Source organism: Loxodonta africana, chromosome 10 (assembly GCF_030014295.1).
Source record: "Loxodonta africana isolate mLoxAfr1 chromosome 10, mLoxAfr1.hap2, whole genome shotgun sequence".
Lineage (NCBI taxonomy): Eukaryota > Metazoa > Chordata > Mammalia > Proboscidea > Elephantidae > Loxodonta > Loxodonta africana.
Genome location: NC_087351.1, coordinates 76887071 through 76911269, shown reverse-complemented (window position 1 = coordinate 76911269; position 24199 = coordinate 76887071). Strand labels below are relative to the sequence as shown.

At 44.9% G+C, this 24199-nt stretch overlaps 1 protein-coding gene across 2 annotated transcripts in view; it reads left to right on the top strand.

Moving 5' to 3' along the window:
• The first annotated feature begins 16603 nt into the window (after positions 1–16603).
• RAB15 (RAB15, member RAS oncogene family) overlaps positions 16604–24199 on the top strand; it is a 28932-nt gene continuing 21336 nt past the window's right edge. For both annotated transcript variants that reach the window (XM_023546255.2, XM_023546254.2), the window contains exon 1: positions 16604–16744. In XM_023546255.2, the coding sequence (XP_023402023.1) occupies positions 16621–16744 (124 nt within the window). In that variant the 5' untranslated portion in view covers positions 16604–16620. The remainder of the gene's footprint in view (positions 16745–24199) is intronic.

The following is a 24199-nucleotide window of genomic DNA, read 5'->3' as shown; positions in this document are numbered from 1 at the left end:
GGCAACTCTATAGGACACAGTAGAACTGCCCCCGTAGGATTTCCAAGGAGCAGCTAGTGGATTCGAACTGTGGACCTTTCGGTTAGCAACCAAGCTCTTTTTTTTTTTTTTAATCTTTATTGTGCTTTAAGTGAAAGTTTACGAATCAAGTCAGTCTCACACAAAAACCCATATACACCTTGCTACACACTCCCAGCTACTCTCCCCCTAATGAGACAGCCCGTTCTCTCCCTCCACTCGCTCTTTTCGTGTCCATTTCACCAGCTTCTAACCCCCTCCACCCTCTCATCTCTCCTCTAGGCAGGAGATGCCAACATAGTCTCAAGTGTCCACCTGATCCAAGAAGCTCACTCCTCACCAGCATCTCTCTCCAACCCATTGTCCAGTCCAATCCCTGTCTGAAGAGTTGGCTTTGGGAATGGTTCCTATCCTGGGCCAACAGAAGGTCTGGGAGCCGTGACCACCAGGGTCCTTCCAGCCTCAGTCAGACCGTTAAGTCTGGTCTTTTTATGAGAATTTGGGGTCTGCATCCCACTGCTCTCCTGCTCCCTCAGGGGTTCTCTGTTGTGTTCCCTGTCAGGGCAGTCATTGGTTGTAGCCGGGCACCATCTAGTTCTTCTGGTCTGCGGATGATGTAGTCTCTGGTTCATGTGGCCCTTTCTGTCTCTTGGGCTCGTAATTACCTTGTGTCCTTGGTGTTCTTCATTCTCCTTTAATCCAGGTGGGTTGAGACCAATTGATGCATCTTAGATGGCTGCTTGCTAGCATTTAAGACCCCAGACGCCACTTTTCAAAGTGGGATGCAGAGCGTTTTCTTAATAGATTTTATTATGCCAATTGACTTAGATGTCGCCTGAAACCATGGTCCCCAGACCCCTGCCCCTGCTACGCTGGCCTTCGAAGCATTCAGCTTATTCAGGAAACTTCTTTGCTTTTGGTTTAGTCCCATTGTGCTGACCTCCCCTGTATTGTGTGCTGTCTTTCCCTTCACCTAAAGTAGTTCTTATCTACTATCTAATTAGTGAATACGCCTCTCCCACCCTCCCTCCCTCCCCCCTCTCGTAACCATCAAAGAATATTTTCTTCTCTTTTTAAACTATTTCTCGAGTTCTTATAATAGTGGTCTTATACAATATTTGTCCTTTTGCAACTGACTAATTTCACTCAGCATAATGCCTTCCAGATCCCTCCATGTTATGAAATGTTTCACAAATTCATCACTGTTCTTTATCGATGTGTAGTATTCCATTGTGTGAATATACCGTAATTTATTTATCCATTCATCCTTTGATGGGCACCTTGGTTGCTTCCATGTTTTTGCTATTGTAAACAGTGCTGCAATAAACATGGGTGTGCATATATCTGTTCGTGTAAAGGCTCTTATTTCTCTAGGATATATTCCAAGGAGTGGGATTGCTGGATCATATGGTAGTTCTATTTCTAGCTTTTTAAGGAAGCGCCAAATCGATTTCCACAGTGGTTGTACCATTTGACATTCCCACCAGCAGTGTATAAGAGTTCCAATCTCTCCACAGCCTCTCCAACATTTATTATTTTGTGTTTTTTGGATTAATGCCAGCCTTGTTGGAGTGAGATGAAATCTTGTTGTAGTTTTGATCTGCATTCCTCTAACGGCTAATGATCATGAACATTTCCTTATATATCTGTTAGCTACATGAATGTCTTCTTAAGTAAAGTGTCTATTCATACCTTTTGCCCATTTTTTAATTGGGTTATCTGTCTTTTTGTGGTTGAGTTTTTACAGTATCATGTAGATTTTAGAGATCAGGCGCTGATCAGAAATGTTATAGCTAAAAAGTTTTTCCCAGTCCATAGGTAGTCTTTTTACTCTTTTGGTGAAGTCTTAGGATGAGCATAGGTGCTTGATTTTTAGGAGCTCCCAGTTATCTAGTTTTTCTTCTACATTCTTTATAATGTTTTGTATACTGTTTATGCCATGTATTAGGGCTCCTAACATTGTCCCTATTTTTTCTTCCATGATCTTTATCGTTTTAAATTTTATATTTAGGTCTTTGATCCATTTTGAGTTAGTTTTTGTGCACGGAGTGAGGTATGGGTCTTGTTTCATTTCTTTTGCAGATGGATATACAGTTATGGCAGCATCGTTTGTTAAAAAGACTATCTTTTCCCCGTTTAACTGTTTTGGAGCCTTTGTCAAATATAACCTGCTCATATGTGGATGGATTTAGGTCTGGATTCTCAATTCTGTTCCATTGGTCTATGTATCTGTGGTTGTACCAGTACCAGGCTGTTTTGACTAGTGTGGCGGTATAATAGGTTCTAAAATCAGGTAAAGTAAGGCCTCCCACTTTGTTCTTCTTTTTCAGTAATGGCTTATTTATCCGGGGCCTCTTTCCCTTCCATATAAAGTTGGTGATTTGTTTCTCCATCTCATTAAAGAACGTCCTTGGGATTTGGATCGGAATTGCGTTAAATGTATAGATCACTTTTGGTAGAATAAAAAAAAAACCAGTGCCATCGAGTTGATTCCGACTCATAGTGACCCTATAGGACAGAGTAGAACTGCCCCATAGAGTTTCCAAGGAGCGCCTGGCAGATTCAAACTGCTGACCCTTTAGTTAGCAGCCGTACCACTTAACTGCTACGCCACCAAGGTTTCCTTTGGTAGAATAGACATTTTTATAATGTTAATTCTTCCTATCCACGAGCAAAGTTTGTGCTTCCACTTATGTAAGTCTCTTTTGGTTTCTTGCAGAAGTGTACTGTAGTTTTCTTTGTATAAATCTTTTACATCGCTGGTAAGATTTATTCCTAAGTATTTTATCTTCTTGGGGGTTACTGTAAATGGCATTGATTTGGTGATTTCCTCTTCGATGTTCTTTTTGTTGGTGTAGAGGAATACAACTGATTTTTGTATGTTTATCTTATATCCCGATACTCTGCTGAACTCTTCTATTGGTTTCAGTAGTTTTCTGGAGGATTCCTTAGGGTTTTTTGTGTATAAGATCATGTCATCTGCAAATAGAGATACTTTTACTTCTTCCTTGCCAATCTGGATGCCCTTAATTTCTTTATCTATCCTAATTGCTCTGGCTAGGGCTTCCAGCACAATGTTGAATAAGAGTGGTGATCCTTGTCTGGTTCCCGATCTCAATGGGAATGTTTTCAGGCTCTCTCCATTTAGGGTGATGTTGGCTGTTGGCTTTATATAAATGCCCTTTATTATGTTGAGAAATTTTCCTTCTATTTCTATTTTGCTGAGAGCTTTTCTCATGAATAAGTGTTGAACTTTGTGAAATGCCTTTTCTGCATCAATTGATAAAATCATGTGATTCTTGTCTTTTGTTTTATTTACGTGGTGGATTACATTAGTTGTTTTTGTAATGTTGAACCATCCCTGCATACCTGGTATGAATCCCACGTGGTCATGGTGAATTTTTTTTTTTGATATGTTGTTGAATTCTATTGGCTAGAATTTTGTTGAGGATTTTTGCATCTACATTCATGAGGGATATAGGTCTATAATTTTCTTGTGGTGTCTTTACCTGGTTTTGTTATCAGGGATATGGTGGCTTCATAGAATAAGTTTGGTAGTATTCCATCCTTTTCTATGCTCTGAAATACCTTTAGTAGTAGTGGTGTTAACTCTTCTCTGACAGTTTGATAGAACTCTGCAGTGAAGCTGTCCAGATCAGTGCTTTTTTTTTGTTGGGAGTTTTTTGATTACCTTTTCAATCTCTTCTTTTGTTATGGGTCTATTTAGTTGTTCTACGTTTGTGTTAGTTTAGTTAGGTAGTGTGTTTCTAGGAATTCATCCATTTCTTCTAGGTTTTCAAATTTGTTTGAGTATAGTTTTTCATAGTAATCTGATATGATTCTTTTAGTTTCAGTTGAATCTGTTGTAATATTGCCCCTCTCATTTCTTATTCAGGTTATTTGCTTCCTCTCCTGTTTTTCGTTTGTCAGTTTGGCCAGTAGTTTATCGATTTCGTTGATTTTTTTTTCAAAAAACCAGCTTTTGGTCTTGTTAATTCTTTCAATTGTTTTTCTGTTTTCTATTTCATTTATTTCAGCTCTAATTTTTATTATTTGTTTTCTTCTAGTGCCTGTGGGTCTCTTCTGTTGCTCTCTTTCTATTTGTTCAAGTTGTAGGGATAATTATTTGATTTTGGCCCTTTCTTCTTTTTGAATGTGTGCATTTATTGGTATAAATTGGCCTCTGAGCACTGCTTTTGCTGTGTTCCAAAGGTTCTGATAGGAAGTGTTTTCATTCCCATTGGATTCTATGAATTTCTTTATTCCACCCTTAATGTCTTCTATAATACAGTCTTTTTTGAGCAGGGTATTGTTCGGTTTCCAAGTGTTTGATTTGTTTTCCTGTTATTGATTTCCACTTTTATGGCCTTATGGTCAGAGAAGATGCTTTGTAATATTTCAATGTTTTGGATTCTGCTAAGACTTGCTTTATGACCCAATATGTGGTCTATTCTAGGGAATGTTCCATGTGCACTAGAAAAGAAAGTATACTTGGTTGCTGTTGGGTGGAGTGTTCTGTATATGTCTACAAGGTCAAGTTGGTTGATGGTGGCATTTAGATCTTCCATGTCTTTATTGAGCTTCTTTCTGGATGTCCTGCCCTTCACCGAAAGTGGTGTGTTGAAGTCTCCTACTACTATTGTGGAGCTGTCTATCTCACTTTTCAATGCTGATAGAGTTTGTTTTATGTATCTTGCAGCCCTGTCATTGGGTGCATAAATATTTAATATGGTTATATCTTCTTGGTGTATTGTCCCTTTAATCATTATATAGTGTCCTTCCTTATCCTTCATGATGGATTTAACTTCAAAGTCTATTTTGTGAGAAATTAATATTGCCACTCCTGCTCTTTTTTGATTGTTGTTTGCTTGGTATATTTTTTTTCCATCCTTTGAGTTTTAGTTTGTTTTTGTCTCTAAGTCTAAGGTGTGTCTCTTGTAGGCAGCATATAGACAGATCTTGTTTTTTAATCCATTCTGCCACTCTCTGTCTCTTTATTGGTGCAGTTAGTCCATTTACATTCAGGGTAACTATGGATATAAAAAAAAAATGTAGGTATGAATTTAGTGCTATCATTTTGATGTCTTTTTTTGTGTGTTGTTGACAGTTTCTTTTTCCCACTTGATTTTATGTGCTGAGTAGATTTCCTTTATATATTGTCCTTTCCTAATATTTGTTGTTGTTAATTTTGTTTCTGCTGAGTCTGTATTTTTCCCTCGTATTTTATTTTGATGAGTAGGATAGTTTGTCTCCTTTGTGGTTACCTTATTATTTACCCCTGTTTTTCTAAATTTAAAACTAACTTTTATTTCTTTGTATCACCGTATCTTCCCCTCCATATGGAAGGTGTATGTTACATTTCTTAATCCCTCTTTATTATTTTAATGTTGTCTTCTTTTATATAGTAACAGTGCTGTTACCCCGTTTGGAGCTTTTTTTTTTTTTTTATAATCTTGCTTTGTTTTTTTGGATTTCCCTGTCTGGGTTGACTTCTGGTTGCTCTGCCCAGTGTTCTAGTCTTGGGTTGATACCTGATATTATTGATTTTCTAACCAGAGAACTCCCTTTAGTATTTCTTGTAGTTTTGGTTTGGTTTTTACAAATTCCCTCAACTTGTGTTTATCTGGAAATGTCTTAATTTCACCTTCATATTTAAGAGACAGTTTTGATAGATATATGATTCTTGGCAGGCATTTTTTTTTCCTTCAATTTTTTAAAATATGTCATCCCATTGCCTTCTTGCCTGCATGGTTTCTGCCGAGTAGTCCGAGTTTATTCTTACTGGCTCTCCTTTTTAGGTGACTTTTTGTCTATCCCTCGCTGCTCTTAAAATTGTCTCTTTATCTTTGGTTTTGGCAAGTTTGATTATAATATGTCTTGGTGACTTTCTTTTAAGATCTACCTTATGTGGAGTTCAATGAGCATCTTGGATAGATATCTTCTCATCTTTCACAATATCAGGGAAGTTTTCTGCCAACAAATCTTCAAAAATTTTCTCTGTATTTTCTGTTATCCCTCCCTGTTCTGGTACTGCAATCACTCGTAGGTTATTTCTCTTGATAGAGTCCCACATGTTTCTTATGGTTTCTTCATTTTTTTAAATTCTTTTATCTGATTTTTCTTCAAATATATTAGTGCCAAGTGATTTATCTTCAAGTTCAGAAATTCTAGCTTCTACTTGCTCAATTCTGCTCCTCTGACTTTCTACTGAGTTGTGTAATTCTGTAATTTTATTGTTAATCTTCTGAATTTCTGATTGCTGTCTGCCTATGTATTTTTCTAGCTTATTAAACTTTTCATTATTTTCCTGAATAATCTTTCTAATTTCTTCAGTTGCTTTATCTGTGTGTTCCTTGGCTTGTTCTACGTATTGCCTCATTTCCTTCCTGATATCTTGAAGAGTTCTGTATATTAAACTTCTGTATTCTGCATCTGGTAATTCCAGGAATGCACTTTCATCTAGAAGATCCCTGGGTTTTTTGTTTAGTGACCAAGCTCTTAACCACTGATGCCTCCATGAAAACAATTTTAAAATGGTGATTTTAGGAAAACCCTGCTACCTTTGGACAAACAAAACAAGAGAATCTCAGGGCCCACACTAAAAGGGTTACACCAAAATTAAAATTCAAAGAGGTAAAACTAGGGTGGGGATTGTGGGAAAAGATAATAGACTTTACAGACATACTTAGAGACAAGCTCTACTTCCTGCTCAGAGGATTTTACTCCTGATTTCGCTCAATTTCAGGTCACATGTCTAGGATCCAGGGAATAGTACTATATTTCATAACCCGCCTTTCCCTGTCTTCAGTCTCTGGTATCAAGTTGAAGCACTCAGAAAGATGCCAAGGATGAGGCCGGGATGGCAGAATGGCCTCAGGGCAGTGAACTCTGTCACCAAGTCCATCTTAAGGGTACTGTTGCAGAGTAAGACCTGTAGGCACCAGGATGTTACCAAATCTGAGAATAAGTAGACTGTGTGCATTAGGATCAGGGATGTGGCTGCAGAACGTGAAACTGTCTCAGTATTGTTCTTCCCTTTGCACTGGCTTCTGATTGTCTCTCAGTTCTCTTTTGGAAAAAAAAAAATGTGTCTGATAAACTCAGGGTCGTATCTGAGGATTCAATCTTCCTTGAAAAGCATTGCTTTGTTGAAGAGCTAGAAATGTAGTATTTCAATCCCAAGGATTATACTATTGAAAGAGTAGCTGGAACACTTATGACATATTGTTACATCTGTTGCAAACACACTTAAAGCAACTGTGAATTTTTGTCTAGAAATAGAAATCAATTTCTGAAATGCAGTCTCCTCTGCAGTGGGATCCGAAAGATGTTACTAAGGGCATGACAAGAGTCTCCCGCATAACGGTGTCTGCTCACTCAGTAAATATTTATTGAGTACCCATTATGTGCTTGGCCCTGAGCTAAATCCTGAGGAGGCAGTGGTGAACAAGCTAAGCACAGTCTCTGCCCTTATGGTTCTCATGATTTACCAGGAAAAACAGACATTAAACAATAATACAGAATTGACTGCTTCAATACAATTGGGAGAAATGGCATGAAAGATAAGCAGAGGGTATTGTTGAGATTATATAATGGAGGAGACCTAACTAGTCTAAAAGATCAGGAAAGACTCTCATGAGGAAATGAGTTAATTAACCCCGGGTGAGGGGGCGGGGGCATCGCAGGCAGAGGAAACGCTAAAGAAAACCAAAAATCACGCAAAACAACAGAAAATTCAAGGAGTTTGTAATCTATGTAAGCATCAAGATAGCATTCAGCCTCGGATCAGCAGTGACACACTAGTTATCCTTCTGGGATTAATAAAATCACTTGTTCAGGAAGTAGAAAACCAAGCCCATTGCCAGAGTTTATTCTGACTCATAGTGACCCTATAGCACAGAGCAGAACTGCCCCATAGGGTTTCCAAGGAGCGGCTGGTGGATTGGAACTGCCAACCTTTTGGTTAGCAGCCAAGCTCCTAACCACTGCGCCACCAGGGCTCCTCAGGAAGTACAGTGAACATAAACATTGGCAGTACCACAAGGGGTGACATATTACAGGGGGAACGCCTTAGTAATGATAATTAATTAACAGCAACTCCAGCTTGGACTGCAAATAGTTTGGGTTTATTTTACTCAAATTCCTGATTTTTTTCTAGATTAAACTCCAAATCTTAATTGTTTCTTAAAAAATAAGAATAAAATGTGGACAGTGCTATTTTGTACTTCCATTAAGAGAGCCAAAAAAAAAAAAAAGCCTAGTGAACCACTAGAGGGCGCTTTTGACCCTGGAGAAGTTTAAAACTGCTCTCGCTGCAATGCTCATGCAAGCCTATTTCAGAATGAATTGTTTTTAATATCTTCTGAAACTACGTCACAATACATATCAGAAAGTTTGGGAACTAGAAAGAAAAAACAAATTATCCCTCTAGGTAATTAATTTTCTTCCCCACATTTACTTCCCTACCAGCATCTGTGCCCTCATCTCCTACCGCCCCTCATATTTCCCTGGATGGAATGACTGCCCCAGCTCCTACCTAACGCCAGTCCCTCCCTCTCCCCTGAAACATTCTATTTCTCCATTCTTGGGCAGGAGGACATTTTCAAACCCTTTTGATTGCACTTTTCCTCCAGCCACCTCTCCATTCCTTGTTTCCTTTCAGAGCAAAGGTCCTTGAAAGAGTTGCCCCTACCAGTGTCTCCAATTCTCCTCCAACTCTCTCTTGAATCCATTCCCATCTGGCTTTCCAATCAGCCCTTGTCACACCTCCATTAAACTTCGCATTGCTAAGTCCAACAGCCAGTTCTCAGTCCTCACCTCAGGTCTTCTGATTTGACTTCCCAATAGCATTTGACATGGTCGATCCCCTCCTCATTGAAACACCTTCCTGGTGTAGGTATCTAGCATGGGTTTTCCTCCTGCCTCAGAGGTCTGTGCTATTTCCTCATTGCACCGATGCCTGAATTTCTGAGTGCCCAGTATTCAGTCCTTGGACTTCTTCTCTGTCTATACTCACTCCTTCCCGAGCTTGTGGGTCTCCATGCTTTACATAGTCAAAAAAAAACAAAAGCAAACCAGCTGCTGTGAGTCAATTCTGACTCACAAACTCATGCCAACCCAATGTGATCTTTCAGAAGCAGATCGCCAGGCCTTTCTTCTGAGTTGCCTCTAGGTGGGCTCAAACCTCCAGCGTGTCGGTTAGTAGTCAAGTGCACCCAGGGAATTTAAATAACCCTAATAGGTTGAAAATTCCCTAATTTGTGTCTCCAACCTGGATCTCTTTTCTGAACTCCAGAGTTCACATCTAATGACTATTTGCATGTCCACTTGTGTATCTGATACACAAATATAACATCCACAGCACAGCTGCCGGTCTTCCCTCCCAAACCTGTGCACCCACTCTTTGCCATCTCAGTTCATCCTTCCAGTTACCCTGGCCAAATACCTTGAGCCATTCATTCTGTCACACTCCAATAATTATGTTCAAAATATATCAAGTTTCTGACCACTTCTCACTTCTTCCACTGCCAGTGCCCTGGTCTAAACCATTATCTGTCACTTGTTCTTACAGTAATCTCTTCACTGTTCTCCCTGTTTCTACTCTTGTCCCCTGACTTACTCTGCTAGTGCTGCTATAACAGAGATACCACAAGTGGGTGGTTTTAAAGAAAAGAAATGTAGTTTTTCACAATTCTGGAGCCTAAAAGTCCAAATCAGGGTCTCGGCCACATCGATTCCTTCCTTGTAGGTAGTCCAAGGTGTTGCTGGGTTCCTTAGCAATTCTCACCTAGCATCTGTCTTTCCCTGTGTGTCTCTGTATCTAACTCAGAAGTGATTCACTTTAGAACTCACTCTGCTCAGGCTCACTGTGAGTTGGAATCGACTTTAAGGCAATGGGTTTTGGTTTGTGCCACTCAAAAAAAAAAAAAAAAACCCAAACCCATTGCTGTCGAGTTGATTCCAACTCATAGCAGCCCTATAGGACACAGAAGAGCTGCCCCATAGGGTTTCCAAGGAGCACCCAGTGGATTCGAACTGCTGAGCTTTTGGTTAGCAGCCATAGCTCTTAACTACTATACTAGCAGGGTTTCCTACTCAGGCATGATCTAATTAACATAACAAATAAAACCCTGGTTCCAAACAGGACTACATCCACAAGTATAGGGGTTAGGATTCCAACACCTCTCTAGGGGTGGGGGTACAATTTAATCCATAATATCCCCCTACAGCCTAATACGAAGTCAAAAGCCATACCGAAACTTTTTAAATGTTAGCAAAGTCACCCCTTCACTCAAAGATCTCTTCTTCTCTACTCAGAGTCAAAGTCAAGGTCCTGACGCTGGCCTACACGGCCCCAGCAACCTCTCTGGCCTCTTCTTGGCTTGCTCCCTCTGTTCATCCACGCTGACCTGCTGCTCTGTGTACGCCAGGTTCACGCCAGCCTCGAGCATGTGTTCTTGCTACTTCTTTTCCCTGAAGTGTCCTCCCCCCAGATATATACATGCTTGCCCCATGACTTCTTGTAGCCTTTACTCCAATTCTTTAGTCAAACTCAAATTCCTTTGCCTTGAAACCTTTCCTGACCTCCCCATATACAATTGTAACACCCTCACCTCCAGCAAGGAGTCCACTGGGAAAAATTCCTGTCGAGAATAAAACTCTTTTAGGGTTTCCAAGGACCAGCTGGTGGATTCAAACTGCCGACCTTTTTGGCTAGCAGCCGATCCCTTAACCACTGCACCACCAGGGCTCCCACATAAAGATTACAGCATAGAAAACCCTATGGGGCAGTTCTACTGTCACATGGAATCAACGGGACAGGACTTAACAACAACCCTCTCCAGCAATGCGCTACCGCACTCTCCCACTTTATTTTTATCCATAGCACCTATCACCAGCTGAAAGACTTTATATTTTACATATTTATTTTGTTTACTGCCTGTATTCCACCCACCTGAATGTAAGCTCCATAGGGCAAGGATTTTTGTACATTTGTTCATTACTGTATTCCCTGGCACATAATAGGCATCGAATAAGTTAAATTAATTGAATGGTTTCCAGTCATCATAATAAACATTTATGTGTAACAAACTGTAGAAGATAATGTTGTTGTCGTTGTTAGCTGCCGTCAAGTCAGCCCCAATTAGTGGGGAACTAAATGCTACCCAGTCCTGCACCATCCCCATGTGGATTGGACCATTGTGATCCACAGAGTTTTCATTGACTGATTCTCAGAAGTAGATTGCCAGGCCTTTCTTCCTAGTCTATCTTAGCCTGGAAGCTTCACTGAAACCTGTTCAGCATCATAGCAACACGCAAGCCTCCACTGATAGATGGGTAGTAGCTGAGCATGAGATGCATTAGCCAGGAATCGAACCCACGTCTTCTGTATGGAAGGCAAAAATTCTACTACTGACCCGGCAATGCCTTAGAAGATAATGACAATAAACATAATACTAGTCTTACTACTCAGGAGCTCACTATATAATAAAAATAAATATAAATGCATATGAATAAATGTAACTTTAATTAAATATATATAAATATATACAAAATAAAATAAATTAAATATATAATATAAAACAAGACATAATACATAGACAAAATGCAATGGGAGAATAGGGGAAGGAGTAATTAATTCTAATCTGTTCAATGAAGATGGCCATATCACATTTGTGTTTAGTAATATTTTCAACAGAGTAAATATTCTCTGCTGATAATTCTTAAATGATGCCATTAGAATCTGGAAATTATAAAATTCTTTTTTGGTTCTGATTTCCTGTAGCACACAAAAGGGAATATAAAAATGTTTCAAACCACTCAAAAAAAGAATAGCTTTCTGAATACAATTATTTTATGGCACAGAGAACAACTGTGAGCTTCTCAGAAATCAATAAATAATCACTTCAACATGCCTACATAATTGCCATCTATTGATATAAAATAAATCACATTGTACACTATTAATCATTACATATACTCTATTACTGAAAGCCTGTGCAAAGTACTATGACCCTGAGTCCTGTTTGGGGTTTGTCACAGTAAAAACTATTTTACCAGCAGATACAAAATTGAAGGCAAGTAAACAACATTGCTTACACTGAAAAGTCTGAGAAATAATTTGCAAAACTCTTGAGAGGCAATGGCAGAAGTGTACACTCCGAGCCTGCTGGTGTCTCTCAACCCTGGCTGTACATTGGCATCCGCTGTGAAGCCTTTAAATCTGCAGACACCCTCAGGCACGCCCAGACCTACTGAATCAGGATCCCTAGGGCTGGTGCTGGGCACATGCCCGTGTAGTTTTTACAGCTCCACAGGGGATGTTGGTGCATAGCTGGGGTTGGAACCCACCAGGGACCTTCTTTCTATGTGGCAGAGATGCTGACTGTCCACACAGGAGTCCTGTTCCCACTGGGAAGTGACCGCCAGCAGCCCCCCATGCATCTAGGCAGGGCCTTGTAGCTGAGTTCCAGCCAATGAAACGTGGGCAAAAGTGAAAACCACCACATCCAGTCCTGGCCGTTAAAGGCCTTCTACTCCATCCTCTGTTTCCTCTCTTCCCCCCTCTGCTGCTGGATGCCATTGTCAGGGCAGCCCCCATATTCAAAACAACATCACGTCACGTGTCCTAAAAGTTAAAATCTCAGTTAACAGAGAAATCTTTGGTGTAACATCTTCTTTTTAAATTAAATCCCATGATGGGAGTCCTCTGTTGCAGACAGAGAGCCTCTGCCGCCCTAGGTGCCTAAATGACTTAATGGAACAGGAGGATCCCGTCCGCACCCCTTACTGTCCATTTACATGAGACAGAAGTAAATCTTTATAGTGTGAACCCCTACAATTTAGGAGTTTATCTGTTAAGTAGCATTACCTTAACTCATTACTGCATGGATTCTAACTGCGATTATAACTTATCCCCCAAAGCATAACTTTGACGGTAAAAGTTTAATAGGATACAATGCATAGCTGGCGGTTGCTGCTCATATCTTCTACTCCAGTCTCATAAAGGAAAGGCTCTCTCTTCTGGGGCTTTCCCATCACAGAACCCTCCACACCCACAGTCTAGACCACCTATCAGGAAGCCACAAGAAAGACATCGCAACTTTCATTTCCTGCTCAGAGAATGAAATAATTCCAAAACACTATCTGTGTACAGACAATCATATCTGATATGGCTCCTGGATTTGGTCCTGAAGGTGGTAGCCAGGATACCAAAGACAACCTGGAATGGTATTGTGGGTCATTTTGTGTTAATGTAACTGCCATCCTGAAAGTTCCTTTTCCAGTATTAAGAATTCAATTCCTGATCCCATATGCTCGTCTCTCTGACAACTTTCCCACGTTCTCCATCGTTTAGAGGTAGAAATGAAAAGGGATGCAAACGGAGGGCGGTGCTGAGATGATGCAGGGGGAGTGGTGGTGCCTGTTCTGCCTCTGCTGATCCTGAGGTAAGACAGACATCCTTCTACAAGGTGAAAACCACTAGTCACCTAGAGTTGGAAACACAGGTGTGCGTCTGGAAGAGAGGGTGGTCCAGAGCTTCCCTAATCAGGAGCCCTGTGGCCCAGCTGTGTTGGCTGGCCGGTGGTGGGCTGCCTACCAGTATATCTCTGCTGTTATTCAGCTGTTGCTATGGTAGATTCAGTAGCAGTGCCCTCCATGGCTGTCTGAACAGGGAGCATGCTCAGTGTGGCTGCGGGCGGATGGGGGCAGGGACAGGCACTAGTCTCTGGTAAAGAATCAGTATAACATAATTGAGAGAATTATTCCTGGAGGCTTCTTGTGGAGGAGACATCATTAACCATTCCTTAAATGTCTCCCAGCTCTACTGAAATCTGCCTCAAGCCAAGCTAGCCAGAACTGGGGAGAACATCAGGATGTCCCAGTGAGTGACAGAGGCAAGGGGATGGAGTTAGGTATTTCATTAACAAGACCCCGGTTAAAGCAAACTTTGATATCTTCGCTAGTCTGGACTAGTGGTTCTTTTGCTAACATTTTCCCAAAATCTCTTAGCTCCCCCACCTCCTAGAGAGCACACACACACACACACACACACACTCTCTGTAAGATGGCTCTGAAACACACACACTGTAAGATGGCTCTGAAAGTGGCTGGGTCAGGATGTGAATGGATAATCGAAGCTTGGGCTTCTAGACCATTCTTTTTTTTTTAAGCAACATGAGTTACTGAATTTGAGGTCAGCCCAGTATGATGAGATATCCTCAGATTTTTACAAGTATAAGCGTTTATTTCCCTGGATGGGTTCAGGAAGTCTCATGCCCTTTCCTATCTTGCCATTTCCTTCAAAGAGAAGTTTCCTCTTGAACTGAAGAATCCACCTAAGGTTGCATCCTCTTTCCTGCAAATGGAGAGCCGCTACTGGCCCACTAAGGAAGTCTGTGGAGAGTATTTACCATTACAGTGCTGACCAATAGGCAAACAGCTGCAGTGTCCAAAGGGGGCCAGGCTGGGTTGAACTTGTGGTCTGTACTCTGTGTGGAGGTGTGGAGGAAAATCACAACAGGATGGGGCCTCAGCTCAGCTGACACATCTCTGGCCATATTCGTTTGTGGTATGTATTTAATATTTACCACTCAGGTATGCATCAGGAAAACATTACCGGGTGTGTTCTTTGTCTCTAAGCATTTATTGAGTACTTGTTATGTGTCGGAAACCCTGGTGGCATAGTGGTTAAGTACTACGGCTACTAACCAAGAGGTAGGCAGTTCGAATCCACCAGGCGCTCCTTGGAAACTCTATAGGGCAGTTCTACTCTGACCTATAGGGTCTCTATGAGTTGGAGTAGACGCGACGGCAGTGGGTTTTTGGGTTTGGTATTATGTGTCAACTTCTTTGCTAAGCCCTTTCCACACATTATCTTATTTCATCGTTCCAACAACCCTGAAAGGTTGAAACGCAACCAGTAGCATCATGGAAGAAAGGCCTGTCGATCTGCTGCCATAAAGATTACAGCCAAGAAAACCTTACGGAGCTCAGTTCTATTCTGTAACACACAGGGTCACCATTAGTCAGAATTGACCTGATAGCAGTGGGTTTAGGTTTTTACCCTCTCTCTAGTTTACAGATGAGGAAATTGAGGCACAAATGCGTTAAGTAACCTGCTCAAGGTTGCACAGCTAGAGAGTGGGGGAGCTGGGACTGGAACCCAGGTGTGCCTAACTCCTCTGCATGCACCTGAAACCCATTGTAAACCCAGTGAAAAGAAATGCACTGGGAAATCCTAATGGAATCTGCAGGATCACTTTCCTTGGTTTTAATGTAATCAAAGTCCCTATCAGGCTCAGGATTTTTTCCTCTTTATTATAAATTTAGACACTTTGCCTGAAATATAATTCTTCAAGTCAAGTAAATGAACATACTACTTACCTTGACCTACTACTGAAAAATACTTTCTGCACTTAATATTCAGCCTGAAAAGTCACACACACACCCACCTTCATCACCTTTTAAAGATCTAATGGACTAGACTTGCTTTCTTCTAATGCTCATTCTCAGGAACAGGTGATTTTCTAGACTCCAGAGAGCATTTATTTGCCTCTCTCCGGGGCTAACACATTCAGTAAAGGTAAACTGGGTCTTGAGAGAGGTCCACTCATTCTTCGGTGCCACTGGAGGAGGGTCCACTACACCAGAGCAGGAATACTCAGTGGTCTGGACTAATGTTTTCACATCCTGAGCACCTATGCTACACAGCTTACACCTTAGAACAGAGGTATTTGTTCGCACCTTCAAAGGATTTTGCATTTGGAAATAACCCTTTTCAAGAGGGTAGGCATTTTTCCCCCCAAAAAATGGGTACGGGAGGGGAGTGGTGACACTGACACAGGGTTACTGGGAAGCCAGGCAGCTGAGGGAGAAAATTCCAGCATCGCCCTCAAGCGTTCGAGGTGAGGGCGATTTGAAGAGTCGGCAGGTGTTCGAATCCACATTCTGATGCCAGGGCCTTCCAACCTGGGATGAGCCCGGGCCAGGCTCCTGCAGGGGCAGGGGGCCCGTGGGGCGGAGTTAGCAGGGCCAGGCCTAGGATGGGATTTGGCGAGAACGGATGAGACAGGAAGCCCGAGTTTGCACAGGTGGGCTGGGTGGGCCTTCGGCCCAACTCCCCCATTCTGAACGTCCTCAGAAAAACAAAAATGTTTCCCCCGAGGGTCCCGGAACAAAGAGGTGGGGAGGCGAGGCGAGGCGAGGCGAGGCGGGCCCCTCCCCGGCCGCGCGCGCCCACGGGGCCGGGAGCGTGCCCTCCGGCTCGCCTCCGCTGTTGGGGGCAGCCCCCCGCTTCTCCGCCCGCGCTCCCGCCCCCTCGCCCTGGCGGCGGCGCGGGGGAAGGTGGGAAGGGGCCGGGCGCCGCCTTCTCCTCCCACCGCGGGAGCGCGAGCGGAGCGGGCGCCGAGCGGGCTCCACCGCAGCGCGCTTCCCGGCGCCGAGCGAGCGAGCGGGCGCGGGCGAGGTCGCGCGGGGCCGGCCCGGCTTCCTTCTCGCCGCCCGCGCCGTCCCCCGGGGGCGCGGGCCGAGATGGCAGAGGCCGAGCGGGGCTGAGCCCGCCGCCCGCCCGCATCCCCCCGGCCCTCTCCTGCCTCAGCCATGGCGAAGCAGTACGATGTGCTGTTCCGGCTGCTGCTGATCGGGGACTCCGGGGTGGGCAAGACCTGCCTGCTGTGCCGCTTCACCGACAACGAGTTCCACTCCTCGCACATCTCCACCATCGGTAAGGGGCGGCGGCCAGAGAGGCGCCCCACCCTCCGCGCCCGCCACCTCCCGCCCGGGCGGCCCCTTCCTCCCCATCCCCAGCCCGGGATGAATTGTCAGCCCCTCTGGCCAGAGGTGATGGCGCGGGAGGCCAGTGCAAGGGAAAAAATCTCGGGGTGGCCGGCCACGGGCTGGAGGTGAGGGGGTCCCTGCTGCCGTCCATGACTAGGGGTAGGATCTCGGCCTCTCACTGGGGAGCCTTCTTATCGAAGCCGAGAGAAAGGGACCAGGTGTAGCTCTCATATCTGCTAGCTGTGTGTAGGCCTGGGTACCTCGAGCTGGGCAGGCAGAATCGTAGCTCCTGAAACCCCCACATTCCCAAGTGGAGAAGGGGAGGGAAGGCGGGCTCAGGGTAGGGAGCCGAGTCCCTGAGGCACCCTCAGTTCAGGGATGACCCAATGTGGAGCCAGGGTGGGAAAGAGAGGAGGAAGGGAGGGACCAACAGGATTGAGTTTCCAGGGCACAGCTGTGAAGGTAAGCCACCAGGTGGGACACCTGGAAGAGGACATACCTAGATCAGGTGAGAAGCCACAGTGAGTGAGAAAGGAGCACTCAGCCAGTGCCAGAAAAGCATGAGGCAGGCCCAAGCATTTGTTTTGAAGGAGGTGGAGGAGGATGGAGGAAAGTCAGGAATACTTGTCCAGCCCAGGAGTCAGAAGGTGGACAGGACCCCCCCACCCCCCGCCCGAAAACACCTCTGTGATCTGGCAGTGCTGGATCCTGCGGTTAGAGGGCCGAGGCCTGGTGGCATCTCAGACAGGCCTGTGATGGGATCTCCTCTTCTGGGAGTGGGCTGGTGGCCTCCCCTCTGAGAGGGTCTCTCCCTCATGGGCTCTGAAGAGCCTCTTCCTCAGAGGTCTGAGTTGAGGGAATTCCACCCACATCTAACAGGTTCTGACTTGGTCAGCCCTGGAGTCACATCCGCCCTGCCCCTGCCTCTAGAAAAAGCAACCCAACTGGAGTGCCCTGGAGAGGGCCCCTACACTCAGCTTCCTTCTGAACCTCCCATCCCCATTCCTTGCCGAGAGAGAAGAGGGAGCAGGTGCAGCCAGGAGGAACAGAACCTCGTGGTTAAGAGGAAGGCTTTGTTGTCAGACAGACTTGGAGCTGCCGCTTTGGGGCAGCATGACCTTGAATATCACCTAAGCTTCTGAGCTTCACTTTCTCATCTATAAAAAAAAAATTATCTATACAGTGGGTATAATAATAGTACCTACCATATGAGGTGTTGTAAGGATTAAATGAGGTAATACTTGTAAAGCACTTAGCACAATGTCAGACACATGGGTGAGGGGGCGAACGCTGGATAAATGCTGGTTGTTATTACTTGTCATTATCACTGAGCTCCAGGGCTCTCGTTCTTTCTTTGTTTACTATTTTCAAGGGACTTGGAGTCCGAGAACAGAACACATCCATCTTTCTTGGGGAGCTGTAAGACAAGCTCCTAGGGTATCTGGTCTGTGAGCTTGGGCTGGGTCTCTCTGGATGAGAGATAGCTCAGAGAGACAGTACAGCATGGAGGCAGAGCCTTGGTGAAGCAGGGGCTGCACGCCTGGGGAAGGCTCAGTGAGGAGCGTGCACAGTATGGGTGTGGCTGAGGAAGCAGACCGGGTTTGAGGACAGGTTGCAGGCTTGAGGCAGCAGGTTACCACTTAAGGAAATTTGCAGTGGCAATTTTAGGGATGGGCTTGGTGTCAGGAGCTGCTGAGCTATCTGTAGAGCACTGTGGGCTGCCTGGGGGCACCTGGCTTTTACCTAGAGACCGTAATTTGCACCTGGTGCCCTGACCCCATTCCAAGTCCTAGAAGTGAGCTGAGTTTTTCCCTTGAGAGTTTTTACTCATCCACGCCCTTGGGGCTCTTGCTTAGTGTTGTAGGGAAGTGTGGGTGTTAGCCTCATCTAGGAGACACCTGTCCCTCTTCCTTGCAGACAAATGAGAAACCCCTGTTTCTAAGATACCAAGCTAGCCATTCTAAGGTGCATGCTTTCCTTAGAGAGAATCCCTTCTTCCACACCTCTAATTCGCAAACCCTTCTCCTTAAAAAATTTTCTTTTTTTTTTCTCCTTATGTCTCTTCCACCTTGCATTCTCTCAGACACCTTATTCCTGCTAGAAAGATGAATGTGCAGCTTTTCCTCACAGGTCACAGGGAAATTCCTTAGAAACCTCTGGGGCAGAGGTGAATTGTAAACTGGGCGGGAGTATCTCTGCAGCACACTCTTCCCTCCAAGACCATTGGTATATCGACCTAAAACGTGAAGATGGCTCTCAGAACTCTCTCTCCGCTTCTAATAGCTGGATTCACCACTCCACAGATACAGAGGATGCTTTAGTGGTTTGGATTCCATGGAAGAAAATAAAACCTGTCTGTCTTCACCCCATTACCCGTTGCTATTGAGTCGATTCCGACGCATAGCGACCCTATAGGACAGAGTAGAGCTGCCCCATAGAGTTTCCAGGGAGCGCCTGGTGGATTTGAACTCCCGACCTTCTTCACCCCAGACTTTTAAAATCTGCCCCACTGGGTTTCTCACATGCTCTCTTATTTAAAGCTTACTAAGAGACTTTTTTTTTTTTTGGTTCTGCGTTGTCTTGGGTGTGTTTTCAGCATTAACTAAGGCTTAGAGAGAGTTGGATGGTCAAGAAAAGCTTTTCCCTTAGGCGATACAGAAAGTTTCCCAAGGAGATGGGAAGGGGTAGCCAGAAGACAAACCAAGGAGCCAAAGAAATGGGTGCTACCAAGTCAAACCCATTAATTTATTCATTCAAAGAAATGTAGGTATCCTAGGCACTAGACTGGGTACTAGGGCCTGGAGATTCCAAGATGAGTAATATACACAGTCACTGTTCTCAAGCTGCTTGTTGTCCAAGACATATTCTTTTACCGTGCTGTGCGTTGATCTACGCACCTTTCCTGGGGATTTCTTTGTCCATTATTATTATTTGTTTATTGTATTTTTGTTGAAAATAATGCACAGCAGAAGATAACCAAATGAACAGTTTCGACACATACAACTCAGTGAAATGGATTACATTCAAGTTGTGCAACCATTCTTACCCTCCTTTTCCAAATGATTGCTCTGCCATTAACTAAACTCACTGCCTTCTAAGTTTCTTTAACCTTTTGAGTTGCTGTTGTCGATTTGATCACCTGGGGACTTCTTCAGTGAATAGGGGAACTGAGGCAATCCACCAATTACTGCCAAGACAGAGTTGGGATTCTTGGACCATGTTGATGTCACCTAGGCTGACACTTTTGTGATTTTCTGTCTATTCCACTTACTGTAAGAACCTGTGACATTCCAGAGAAGGGCTTGCCAGGGAGTGGTGAGAAGACCTCCCATGTGGACTAAGGCACTGGCACCCCATAACCATACTTCCTTCTCCTTCCTGGCCAGCAGGTGGACAGGTGGCCCTGCATCTGGATCTGTGCCACAGATATTCCATTCCCAAGGCTGGCCCCAAGGGGCTTGGTGCAGAAGTGGACGCCTTGATGTTTTTTTTTTTGCCTACAGCTGCTTCCTAACAAGACTATCCATTCTGTTACATTAATCGAGCATTCATTAGAAAACACGGTGCCATGCATTTTAGGGATATATTGCATTCAGTTTTTCCCTGCCCACTAGGAGTCTGTAATCTAGTTGTGGAGGCAAGACAGGGCCAAAAATAGTTATTGCCAAAATCAGATAATGTATAGGAAAGCACTTGGCAAAGCACTCTTCCAGTGTAAGGGATCGATTATCATCATCACTGTTAACAAAGGTCTTGCCGCCTGCTCTGGGGAGGGTACACATATAACAATGTCAGACATGCCTTGAGGCAGCCAGTGAATGGGAATGGGACCTGAGGCCAATGAGTGCTATTGCTACTAAGTACTAGAGGAGGTTGGGGAAGGAGAGCGGCCCTGTGGACTAGAATCATTGGGGAGGGAAGGCTGAAGCTAGACCTTCAAGTGTAGGCTGCCTCTTAGTTCCTGCAGAGGAAGGGAACAGATGGAGGAACATGGGCAGAGACGGCAGAGGTGGGAATTCAGTGGGTGTTCACGGGACTCTGGGCAGTCTAGCTGGAACAGAAGGGATTTTTTAGGGGACAAATAACATTCCTGTTTCTCTCGTCTCCCAAACTGTAAGTGCCTTGAGGATGAGAGGAAATCTTCGTCTTTGTTTTCATAGTCCCTAGTACAGGGCTGGAGTCTCTGGGTGGTACAAATGGTTAACATGCTCAGCTGCTAACTGAAAGGTTGGAGGTTCGAGTCCACCCAGAGATGCCTCAGAAGAAAGGCCTAGCAATCCCCTTCCAAAAAGTCAGCCATTGAAAACCCTTTGGAGTGCTGCTCTGACACACACATGGGATCATCATGAGTTGGAATAGACTTGATGGCACCTGTTTTTGTTTGTTTAGTACAGACCTAGGCACAATCTGGATAAATGTTGAATGAATGAATGAATGAATGAATGTTGGGACCAGTTGGCAGAGGGCATGAGGGCCTAAGGAGGTGGAACTTGAGCCTCAGAAATGGCATAAAAGGTTTTTGAGCAGGGGAATGACCTGGCAAATATGGTACTTACTATGTTGGCTGGAAGACCGGAGTCAGGGAGACCAGTCAAGGGCTGGGCTAGTATCTGGGCAAGAGAGAGCCTCTGAGCTGGCTCCTCTCGCTTCCACTTTCAACCCCCTCTTGTGACACCAACACGAAACTCCACACAGTTTCCTATTCTAGTTTCCTTCCAGAGTGAGGAGGGGTCCAAACTAAACAACCTGGCAACTTCTGAAAGGGTCTCATGTGACCTGTGCTCTCTGCCCAGGCAGGGAGGGAATGCCCTATGTGGACATCTTCATTCAGGGACCCATGATCACCTTTCTGCATAATGGCCAGGAGTGAAAGGACTGCCCAGGAGTTGGTTTCCTCCCTCTCTCCCTGTCCTTGGTCTTCACTGAGTAGTCCCGCCAGCCTGGTCTCTGGAGCTTTTGTTTTAAAGGCTGCCCTCTTGGGCTCAGCACTCCAGGGTGCCAAGGTTGCTCTGTCCTGTGACTTTCTGGTCTGACTGGTTGGACCACTATAGCTTCAAGGCTGCTTTCTCAGAGTGGGCTGCTGCTGCAGTATCACGTTTCTCAGGAAGTTCTGCTGGGCTGGCTCGGGCTACAGGGGGTAAGGGCTTGCGTGTAACTGAGGAGGAGGGGCAGGCTAGGGAAGGACCAAGGGGTGAGCTCTGAGGCTGGAATTGAGTGACCTAACAAACATCAGGGCTACTGCTTTGGTGCTACATTCCTGGGCTCTGCGGGTCTCTATGTACAGGTGCCATGTTGCTATGTGATACTGCGGGAGGGGCCTGGCTGGGTCTGTTTGCCTGAGCCTCTCTCTCTCCAGCCCTGGGGCAGCCTGAGATAGTTCTCTTCTGACTCTGTTTCCAAGGCCCTGCAGAAAAGAAGGGGGGTGAGTGTGAGAATGGAACAGCGTAGACAGGCATGAAATTCCCCATGCCCTTACTGGTTCTGTGACATTAAAAAACTGATTTAACATCTCTGGGCTTAGTTTCCTCATCTGTAAATTCACAAAAGTAACCAAAACTTTCTTAAAGGCTGTTGTGGAGATTACGTAGACTTGCGTTGTTGTTAGGTGCCCTCAAGTCGGCTCCAACTCATAGCGACCTTATCTACAACAGAACAAAGTGTTACCCAGTCCTGCGCCATCCTCACAACTGGTGCTATGTTTGAGTCCTTTGTTTCAGCCACTGTGTTAATCCATCTCATTGAGGGTCTTCCTCTTTTTCACTGACCCTCTACCAAGCATGATGTCCTTCTCCAGTGATTGGTCCCTCCTGATAACAAAGTCTCACCACCCTCACTTCTAAGGAGCATTCTGGCTTTACTTCTTCCGAGACAGATTTGTCCATCCTTCTTGCAGTCCATGGACATAAAGCACGTGGCAGAGCCCTCAGTGAGATGCTAGTTGTTATTATTCCTAGCACATAACAGTGTTGTGGAGACTAACTGCAGATCCCGTGCTTTGAGGTCACCACATCCATCACGTGTGTATTCAGCCACTGTTTACTGAACACCCACTAGTTGCCAGGTGCTATGCTAGGAGCTGGGGATGCAGCAGTGAACAAAACACACTAATCAGGAAGCTTGCAGTCAGGGGGGCACAGGAGTAGGCTCTGTGTTTCAGTTTAGTTTTGATTCCAATACTTCTCTGTGCCAGGCAGTCAGTGCCCGTGTCTGAGAAGGCAGAGTGGGTGAGGAGGATGTAGGAGGGGAAAGAGAGGTGCCCTGAGAGGAAGGGGGTGGCTCTGCCTCAAGGTTGGGCATCTGCCAGGTGTCGCTCTCTCTCAGGCCTTCATTCCTCCTCCTGACCCAGGCATAGACCAGGCCTTCTCCCCTCCCCAAGGGTGTGGTTGGTGGGATCATGTCTGAAGCAGACTCTGAAGCCCTCAGACAGTATGCATCTGTGGCGCACTCACAGATCTCCAGCTGCACCCACGGCTTTGAGCACCCCATTCTCCCTGCCTCCCTGTACTCCCTGCTTTCTATTCCTTCCTCCCTCTCCCATCCTCCTCTCTCTCCCCAGACAGGAGAGTGATGAGCTTTATAACTCGAAAGTCGATATTTGGCCATTACCCTTCTACCCAGGTTGCCAGCTCTCCTCAGAGTGCCTTCTTCTGTAATCTAATATTTGAGCCTGTTTCCCTGTAAAACTGCCAATCTTCTGTGCAGGCCTCTGAACTCTTTCTGGCTATTCTGCCTTATCATTGTGCTTTGTCAAGAGGAACACAGGGCTTCCTGGACATTTAAATTAATTCCTCACCACAGAGGAAGAAAGGGCCGATTATCAACTCTATTGTATAGCTGGGAAAGCTGAGGCCAGAAAGAAGTGATGACTTAGATCTTTCGTGCAGGTGACCCATATTTGAATCATCTCTCCCCTTCCTCCCCTGGTTTCCGCAGTTTCTCTAGCCTGGCTCTGGGCTGTGCCCTTGCTCATTCCCAGGTCCCTTCCCCAGGTTGCTGCATAGACCCTCCTGTGAGCCAAAGGCCTCTGTTGTGGAAGTCTGCTTCCTTCACCCAACCCTCTGAGGGGGAGTCGGGCCTGTGACTGAGGACTCGGTGGGTACCTTTGAGGATGAGATCTGAGTGTTGTCCTCTGTTTTCATTTACTAGTGTGGCAGTAACAGAAATACCGCAAGTGAGTGGCTTTAATGGACAGAAATTAATTTTCTCACAGTTCAGGAGGCTGGAGTCCCGAATTCAGGGCACTGGCTCTAGGAGAAGGCTCTCTCTGTCAGACCTGGGGGAAGATCCTTGTCTTTTTCACCTTCTGTAGCCCCTGCATTCCTAGGTTCCTTAGCCATCTTCAGGTGGCACCTATCTTCCCCTATTTTGTGCTCATTTCTGTGTCTAATCTGTTCTCATAACT